The sequence below is a fragment of the Ranitomeya imitator genome, chromosome 2 (assembly GCF_032444005.1).
Source record: "Ranitomeya imitator isolate aRanImi1 chromosome 2, aRanImi1.pri, whole genome shotgun sequence".
NCBI lineage: Eukaryota > Metazoa > Chordata > Amphibia > Anura > Dendrobatidae > Ranitomeya > Ranitomeya imitator.
Genome location: NC_091283.1, coordinates 322,828,982 through 322,839,027, shown reverse-complemented (window position 1 = coordinate 322,839,027; position 10,046 = coordinate 322,828,982). Strand labels below are relative to the sequence as shown.

The 10,046-nt window shown below is 40.1% G+C and overlaps 1 protein-coding gene across 1 annotated transcript; it reads left to right on the top strand.

Moving 5' to 3' along the window:
* Window positions 1–1,009: 1,009 nt before the first annotated feature.
* On the top strand, window positions 1,010–9,273 carry LOC138663499 (oocyte zinc finger protein XlCOF6-like). Its single transcript, XM_069749734.1, has 6 exons — window positions 1,010–1,159; window positions 1,289–1,468; window positions 1,551–1,674; window positions 1,758–1,855; window positions 2,423–2,513; window positions 6,236–9,273. Exons 1-6 carry the CDS (start codon window positions 1,082–1,084, stop codon window positions 7,915–7,917), a joined length of 2,253 nt encoding a protein of 750 aa, XP_069605835.1. The 5' UTR covers window positions 1,010–1,081; the 3' UTR covers window positions 7,918–9,273.
* The last annotated feature ends 773 nt before the right edge of the window (window positions 9,274–10,046 follow it).

The following is a 10,046-nucleotide window of genomic DNA, read 5'->3' as shown; positions in this document are numbered from 1 at the left end:
CACACATTATGATAGTACAAGATGTCCCACACAATATTCTTCCACCCAAACCACTAGATAATAAATCCTCACGTATCCCATTCTTGATACCGTACAGTGACAGTTTCTTGGCCCCCCCACACACACACAGTGTAATTTTTCCACAGTACCTGCATCCCCAATTTTTTTAGGGTATTTTTCATGTAATATAAAGAAGCCTACAAAAAAAGCTATTAAAACCTAATATAAAGAGAAAATAAAACAGTGTACATGGAGATAATGACGTCAAACAACTCCTGTCTTGTTGTTCTTACAAACAAGCTTTTATAAAAGCCTCAAACTTCTGTGTGTGAATCAGACATGAGATCTAACGTGATATCAGATTACAGTGTGGGGAAGATGGGAAACCTTCATATAGACGGCCGGTGGTGATGGAGTCAGTGACCGACTCTGGACAAATATGTTTCTAGAGCCATAGTAGAAGATGAAGATGTCGTCCTCATCATGAAGTAGTTATTTCTCCTGTCACGTGTAATGAATATCTCCTGCAGTATTGCTAATGCTGATTCCAGTGTCGGTAAATGAGACGAGATTTAGCGTTATGGAAGATGAGTCTATGAGAAATGTATTCAGCTGCCGACTCCAAGGAAGAAGCTGCTTGTTGACTGTGGTCTAAATACATAGGTTTTAATAGTAGATGTCAGGGAAGAACGCTGTATGTTGTAAAATAATTAGAAAAAATACCATTGCTGCTTGGGTCCCCCGCCAGTCTCTGTATTTCCTAGTCATTCCCAACGAAGTTGTGATTCCTACAGCCAATCAGTTGCTGAAGCAGTAAGAAACATAGCCAGTCATTGGGAGCATGGAGATGTCTTAGCCAGCAATTCAACTTATGTTCCATTCCATAAAAGACTAGAGAATACAACATCTACACGTTCTATCTCCTCATGTGTTTCCCTTATTATCTCCAATAATTGTATTATTACACAGGATTTTTAATGATGTTACATCGGCTCATCTTCTTATTCAGGTCTCTACAATATCGGATCCCCTCAGTGAAGATCATCTATATAAGACAATTTTCCTGAATTACCCATGAAGAATGGATATAGACAGAGACAAGATGGCAGAGAGGATATTACACCTCACCCTAGAGATCCTCTTCCGGCTTACTGGAGAGGTGAGAGATTCTGATGATGTCACATTACATCATTCTTATCTATGAGAATAACAGATGGACAGAACTGGAGAGGTGAGGACTCTGGAAATGTTTGTAGTGAAATTTATTAATGTGTCTCTCCATAACCAGGATTACACAGTAGTGAAGAAGACCTCTAGTGAGCGCTGTCAGGACCCTGTGACTGAGGGATGGGGAAGACCCCTGAGCCCAATCATGTGGCCTCCACCTCACCCCCTGATGCATGAGGACATCAATGACCAGAATATCCTAGAACTCACCTACAAGATGATTGAGCTGCTGACTGGAGAGGTGACACTGCTGGGAATGCTGGGACATTATACAGCAATGCTATGAAGGGATCGGGGGATGACGGTATCATTGTATGTGTCAGATTCCTGTAAGGTGTCAGGATGTCGCTGTCTATTTCTCCATGGAGGAGTGGGAGTATTTAGAGGGACACAAAGATGTATACAATGAAATCATGATGGCGATTCCTCAACCTCTAACATCACCAGGTAATAGACAGGACTAAATACACATGGCCTATAATTATCTGTATGTAAATAATGAATTCAGTCCCTATATGTGTTTCCTTCAGATCTATCCAGTAAGAGGACAACACCAGAGAGATGTCCCCATCCTTTTCTTCCAGAGAACTGTAAACAAGAAGATCCCAATGTTTCTCAGTATCATCAGGTAGGTGGAGAGAAGGTGTCCTGAGATCTCCCCTATGATGTGTAGATGGCGGGGAAGGTCTTGTGCTCAGCTTTGTTTTATCCACCAGTATTAGGCTATGTGCACACGATGCGGATTTGCTGCGGATTCGCAGCGGATTTTTCCGCTCAGAAATGCTGCAGATCTGCACTGTGAATTACAGTACAATGTAAATCAATGTAAAAAAAGCTGTGCACATGGTGCGGAAAAATCAGTGCGGAATTGCTGCGGATTTAAAAGAAGTGCATGCCACTTCTTTTGTGCTGATCTGCAGTGTTTCTGCACCCCTCCATGATAGAAATCTGCAGTGGCAAAAACTGCAGAAAATCCGCACAAAATCTGCATAAAAACCACAGCAAATCTGCGGGTGCGGATTCTGCCTGGAGATGCAGATTTTGTGCAGAAAATTCTGCACCACTTTTCCTACGTGTGCACATAGCCTTATATGTTTTATACTTGTGTAATGAGAACGGTGGAGATGGAAGGATTAGAGCTGACCATAGATGTGACTTCTCCATCTGTCGGTGACTTTTACAATATTTGTTTCAGGGTGAAGATCTGACCCATATTATTACTGCAGAGACATATATGAGGGGTGATGAGCGGTGTAAAGAGAAGATTCCCACATATGACTACCCAGGTGAGTAGAAACCACTAAATGCAGAGAAGTCACAGATTTTTCTCAGTCACCGGCTGTGGCTGCTTTATCGATAGTCTGTTCTGGTCGTATCACAATCGTGTGATCACCATTTTGCCTATAGACCACAACATTCTGCTCTATTTGGAAATGTTGAAATTACTTTGTGAAATTAAATCCTTTTCTACAGAACTTATAACCTGGAGTATCCAACTACCCCTTCCCCCTTCCCGGGGATTAGTAGTCACTGACCATTACCTGCCCAGTTCTGTAAACTACAAAGCCAAATGACATAGAATGTGCTAACAAGTAAGAAAATCACTTGAAGAAAAATATTCTAATGGGCCTGTAAGAGAAAGCGGAGGGTAATGATGCTGTTGGATTCCTAGAATCCTGATATCTTATTGGATGAATTTACCTTCTTCCTCTTCTGTGCTGCTGAATGTACTCATATGATCCCTACAAGACCAGGTACGGTCTTTCTGGCCAAACTTTGCTTTTATGATCAACAACATTAAATGTGCAGTGAGGCCAAGTGTGAATTTCTGTACAATAACAACAGAATTTCCCTTTATCATGACTTTTCAATTTCTTTAAAACCAACTAACTTAAAGGAGGATTGTGATAAACTACACACAAAATATTACACCTGTCCCATGATATATCTCTAAACTGTGCATGGCTGATGGCTGTAAAATACATTTATTTATGCCTGCAGAAGATGTTGGCATGGCTCGAGCCTTGGTTTCATGGATTCACTCCACGTCATACATTTCAATTTGGACCATAGAAACAAGACAAGAGATAGACCATAAACGGGGATCACCCAGGGCAATGGATTGAATATGAAAAAATACAATCTTTATTGAAATAATATTAATGGACATACAAAAAACCACATGGAGCACACAATTATAAACATTTAAAAATGGTCACACATAGGACCTATATACATAAACACTCGGCTCACAATAGAGCCCTCCCCCTCGTACGACACCTCCTAAACCCTTTCTATAATGGTTTGTTAGTAATGTATAAAGTGTGGGATGTCTGCATGAACGGCACTAAAAAGGAGATCAAATAGAATACCTATATCTTAGGACAATAATTTTGCCCGGAAAAAAGATATGCACCAGCGAACAAATAACTAACGTCAACAGGCTAACTTATGACATGAATAAACAGACGTGTGTGGTAAAACCTGTTTACAATATCAAAGCATCATGAAAGATAACCATATCACAAAGATATATACACATAGTGGATAAAGTTGGTTCTGAGCCACAATGGTAACAGGTAACGCTGCTCACTATAAGATGTAACAATATATTTTGAACACTAGGTAGACTATAGCGGTTCCACTAGTCTGTTGTACCATATAGTGAAACCTAAATCATAAGATACCACAGACCCCTATAATGAGGCACATAGAAAACCTGCTGACAAGTGAGAATAACAATAGCCAAATGGCATAAAACTGGTAAGCAAACCCAAGTGCTGTTCAAGCCCCATGCACAGTTAGGGGGGTGTCGACAGGAGGAGCAGAGACCCGAAGCAGTGGCTTCGTCAGGGGTAGCTCCTGTAGAGATCCGGCGTCCTTATCTAGTCAAGTAATTGCTTTTTACGCAGCTGCAGCTGTGCTGCTTAGCAGAGGCAAACACGTACGGTGATTCCAGGGGCGGTGCTAAATGGGATCACAGCTTTAGTTACTAGATACATTTCAATTTGTTTTCAATCCTAAAGAATTCAGATTACTGCACCTCTCTTGAAATGGGGAGCACTAATACTTTCTCTTCTCTTATCTTTGACTATCTAATATTTCTTCTTGAAACTCATCTGACAGAAAATTATGATAATTTAGATTGCCAAGAACCACCAATCCCCATACTGTAACTGCTCCAGAGAGGTTTCACCTCTGATCACTCATTGTTTACTATTGAAGTTTGTTGAGTTTGATCATTTCAGTAGATGTGTTATTGTCTATAGTCACAGATTTTGACTACAGTAGTTAGTTCCCAAAATACTCTGATAACCAGTTCCTGCAGCCAGTTTTATGTTCCTAATCAGGGTCCATTTTTCAAATCTGACGTGTGTCACTTCATGTGGTGATAATTTTAGAATTCTTCAGAAAATACAATTTTTTTCACTTTCACAAATGGTAATAGAAAACAGATAGACCTCACACATTATTTTACATCTTCTCTTGTATCCGACAATTCCCTATATATGATTGTACATTACTGTCTGGGCACATTTCAGGGTTGAGAAGGGAAAGAGCGCCATTTAGCTATTTGAATCCAGATCTTACTGGAATAGCTTGCAGACACAAAGTATTAGGAGCAGTTTGTGGCCACCTATCAGCTCAAAAGATGGCCACCACAAACCGGCTTGGCGCTATCTACTCCATCTTCCTGATCCCAGGGATTGTCTTGCTCATTACCCATTAACACCTCTACATGGATCTGGACATACTGTACATAGAGACCCACCTGGCTTGGCCCACAGTGTTGCCTGCTGTTCGGTGGTGTGAAATGGGAAGAACAATAGTCAGGTAGCCGGGTCAGAACCAGTAAGGCAGAGAAAATACAAAATCAGAAGACATAAGGGTAGTCGGCAAACAGTCCGGGATCACAACAGGAAACAAATACACAAGCCGTGAACTGAACATAGAGGACCGAACCAGAGAAGAACAAGGCTGTATCTGGCAGCTTCCTTCAATATGCTTCGAGCTTTCATAGAATATGGTGCTATCCAATTGGCTGTATATGGGAGCAGATTACTTCAGCTGGACAACACATACACCCATACTGCCAAACTAGAAGGTACTACTTGTCCCAGGCACCCTAATCTTAGTGGCTGAATCGAGCCTATGTCATCCAGAGCTTCTGGTACCAACGTCTACTCTGTTTCTAGCCTGGCCAGCCATATGAATAAGGACACGCCTGCTGACATCATAGGGGAAGATCCTAGAAGAGATGTGGCACACCATCTGCAGAAACCCTAATATGACAAAATTTCAGAAAATCAGAGCTGTAGGAATCCCCATAAAATGACTTCATTTTGGAAATTATAATCTATTGGAATAGTGGCAATTTTTGATTCCATAGGCAATTTCCGGAAATTAGCACACAGTGGACGTAGGAGAAAACAAATGGCAAATATGCCATTTTATTACCCAACACATAGTGCACTGATTGTGCTCCAGGAGTCACACACACCATAATTTAAGTGGGTTCTTCTCACTAGAGTAATGCCAAATACATGTGGTTTGGGCATACTGAAAGACTCAGAGGTGAGGGGGAAATTTGACTTTGGGAGAGTGGTTATTGCTGGATTGGTTAATGGAAGCCATGTTAATTTTCAAGAGCCTTTGAGCCACTAATAATATGGAAACCTCCTGTTTTTCCACTGACAGATGATGGACCTGAGTGGGGACTTGTTTTTTGTTAGATGAATAGAAGTTTTTATTGGTATTGGGTTCATCAACATAATGTTTCTGTGTGGCTTTTTGTTTCATATTTGGGAGACAGAATGAACAAACAGTTGAACACCACACTCCACTGGTTCATCCTATGAGATTTTCTATTAGACTGTGAGCTATCATTGTCTTGGTGAAGAATTCAATGTTTTTACATAACTTGCCATTTTTGCAGACAGTTGAAGTAGAAATGGTAAATGACATTCAAGATATTTTATAAAAAAAAAACTGGTTTATATCTTGGCAGATGACTGTACCCGGAGATCAGAAAAACAGCTGACGTTTTTAATTTTTAGATCGGATGATATTGAGATCCCACTGGATACAATTGAAGTTAATGCCATTACTCCAGCTATACCATCATCCCTTCACAGCAAAGACCTATCAACTGATCCTTTGAAACAGGTCCTGTCTTCTGATGCATTGGCGACAACTAAGGAAAATCAGAGTCACAAAATAAACATTAAAAACGGAAATACTCCTAAATCAAAGAAGCCATTATCATGTCCAGAATATGGAAACAGTTTTCCCATCGAAAAATCTTTTCTTAAACATCCAAAAATTCACACAGTGGAGAAAAGATTTTCTTGTTCCAAGTGTGGAAAATGCTTTAAACATAAATCTTATCTTGTTAGACACCAAAGAAGACACACAGGGGAGAAGCCTTTTTCCTGTTCAGAATGTGGGAAGTGTTTTAATGATAAATCAGATTTGGTTAAGCACCAGAGAACCCACACAGGGGAGAAGCCTTTTTCCTGTTCAGAATGTGGAAAATGTTTTAAGCAGAAATCGGCTTTGGTTACGCACCACAGAACCCACACAGGGGAGAAGCCTTTTTCATGTTTAGAATGTGGCAAATGTTTTAATGAGAAATCAGTTTTGGTTAAGCACCAGAGAACCCACACAGGGGAGAAGCCTTTTTCCTGTTCAGCATGTGGGAAATGTTTTATCCAGAAATGGAATCTTGTTAAACACCAGAGAACCCACACAGGGGAGGCTTTTTCCTGTTCAGAATGTGAGAAATGTTTTAATCAGAAATCGGCTTTGGTTACGCACCACAGAACCCACACAGGGGTGAAACCTTTTTCATGTTCAGAATGTGGGAAATGTTTTAACGAGAAATCAGTTTTGGTTAAGCACCAGAGAACCCACTCAGGGCAGAAGCCTTTTTCCTGTTCAGAATGTGGGAAATGTTTTAACCAGAAATACATGCTTGTTATACACCAAATAACCCACACAGGAGTGAAACCTTTTTCATGTTCAGAATGTGGCAAATGTTTTAATCAGAAATCAGCTTTGGTTAAGCACCAGAGAACCCACACAGGGGAGAAGCCTTTTTCCTGTTCAGAATGTGGGAAATGTTTTAACCAGAAAGACAAGCTTGTTATACACCAGAGAACCCACACAGGGTTGAAACCTTTTTCATGTTCAGAATGTGGCAAATGTTTTAACGAGAAATCAGTTTTGGTTAAGCACCAAAGAACCCACACAGGGGAGAAGCCTTTTTCCTGTTCAGAATGTGGGAAATGTTTTATACAGAAATCAGCTTTGGTTGCACACCAGAGAACTCACACAGGGGTGAAACCTTTTTCTTGTGCAGAATGTGAGAAATGTTTTAAACAGAAATCGGCTTTGGTTAAGCACCAGAGAACCCACACAGGGGTGAAACCTTTTTCATGTTCAGAATGTGGCAAATGTTTTAATGAGAAATCAGTTTTGGTTACGCACCAGAGAACCCACACAGGGGAGAAGCCTTTTTCCTGTTCAGAATGTGGCAAATGTTTTAATCAGAAATCAGCTTTGTTTAACCACCAGAGAAGTCACACAGGAGAGAAGCCTTTTTCCTGCCCAGAATGTGGGAAATGTTTTAAAAAGAAATGTAATTTTGTGATACACCAAAAAACCCACACAGGGGAGAAGTCTTTTTGATGTTCATAATGTAGGAAATGTTTTACACTAAAATCATCTCTTTATCATCAGAGAAGTCACAAAGGGGAGAAGCGTTTTTCATGTTAAGAATGTTGGAAATGTTTTAACCGAAAATTGTATTTCTAAAAGGGGTTGTCCATTACTAGGACAACACCTTGTCATTCCTCATGTTTGTCCTCTTTCAAATAAAAACACTCATACTCATTTTGCATGCCTGCGCTGTTCAAGGGTCTTAGCAGTCACGTTCCCGGGGCTCATGTGAGGTTGTTACATAACACAAGCCCAGCGCGGAATCACCACTGGCTTCACTGTTCCTGCAGGCAACATGTATGTTTTTAACATTTTACAAACAATGGATTAAATCAGACAAAATTAGAATTTTTATGGAAATCATCTTGTGCTCTTCTTTTCTTTTTTGCCTGCATTTACAAGTGGACTCCAGCGACATTGAACCTGGCACCCTTGGTCCTGTGATACTCTGGTGAGCACTGTGAAAATCCTTTTTCCCATTTTCCCATGCTGATTGATTCACTGTTCCTGACTTCGGATATATTGAACATCAACAGGAAGCCAAGGCTGCGGCTGCTCTCTGGCTTACTCTTATAGAAACCACCGGAGACTAGGCGGATGTGGACATGACTTGCGGATGGGTGGACCGAGAACTCCTGCAGCTTTTGTTTGTATTACGGTGTAGATTTTAAACAAGAGAGTTGTTGCTTTAAGAGAAAGTTTAGATGTTGTGCCTGATGTATTACTGTGAGGAGGTTTCCTCCACAGGGGTTTTTTCCTCTCCTGAACGCTGTAGGATGACTCTTTGTGAGTCGGGGGTTTGTCAAGTTTAGTCCCATTAATGCTTTTGCAGGGACTTCCAGTTTTTAAGTTTACAAAAATGTTTTAATTATTATTAAAAAAAAGTGTCAAATGAGACTTGGAATTTATAACCCATAACGGCTTTGCGGTTTAGGAGTCAGGTGGAAGTTGCAGACAAGTTAAGGTGGACTCATTTTAACTAATAGAGAATGTAAAATGTAAAACCTCATGGTGGTGAGCAGGCTCGGCTTTGGTGGCCAGCCTCAAGGACGTTGTAATGGTAACATCAATCAGGGGCGGGCACAGTGGTTAAGCACAGGAGTGACGATAATAGGGTCATTGGTGCCCTGAAAGTTTACTGGCTCTGCTTGAATGGCAAGCCAGTGCGTGCCACCCCTTTATGGCTGTCTGTCCTGGTGCTGTATGTCAGACAGCTGGGGATATCGCAGTACTTGTGAATTCCAATGTACTAGCACTCCACCTGACTCCTACTGTGATTATTTATTCCTGTGATTTGAATAAAAGCTGTGGCCATTTTGACAACCAAAATAATGTGTTTTGTGTATTTATTTTAGTACCTAGGTTTACAGTAGTTATGGTGGTTTTATAAAGGAGTGGGGTCCATCCCATATCCAAAAGTCATGTTTGATGTGTCCAAAAAGTGAAGACAGTGAACCAAGTTTAGGAATGCACTTGCTTTCAAAAAGCATTTCTAATTCTACTAGTCTTTTCCCTGTTTTCTATGATCTTTAAATACATTTTCCCTGCATATTTCAATTCAAGAAAGAAAAAAAGAATATATATTTTAACTTTGAAAAAATAAAGAATTCATAACTTTAACCCCTTCACCCCAAAGCCTGTTTTCACCTAAGTGACAGGGCCAATTTTTACAATTCTGACCACTGTCACTTTATGAGGTCATAACTCTGAAACGCTTCAACGGATACTGGTTGATTCTGACATTGTTTTCTCGTGACCTATTGTACTTCATGATAGTGGTAAAACTTCTTCGATATGACTTGCATTTATTTGTGAAAAAAACAAAAATTTGTCGGAAATTATGAAAATTTTGCAATTTTCAAACTCTTAGTTTTTATGCCCTTAAATTAGAGAGTTATATCACATAATATAGTTAATAAACAACATTTCCCACATGTCTGCTTTACATCAGCACAATTTTGGAAACATAATTTTTTTTTGTTAGGGAGTTATAAGGGTTAAAAGTTGACCAGCGATTTCCCATTTTTTTACAGACCACCTCACACTTGAAGTGACTTTGAGGGGTCTATATGACAGAAAATGCCCAAAAGTGACACCAT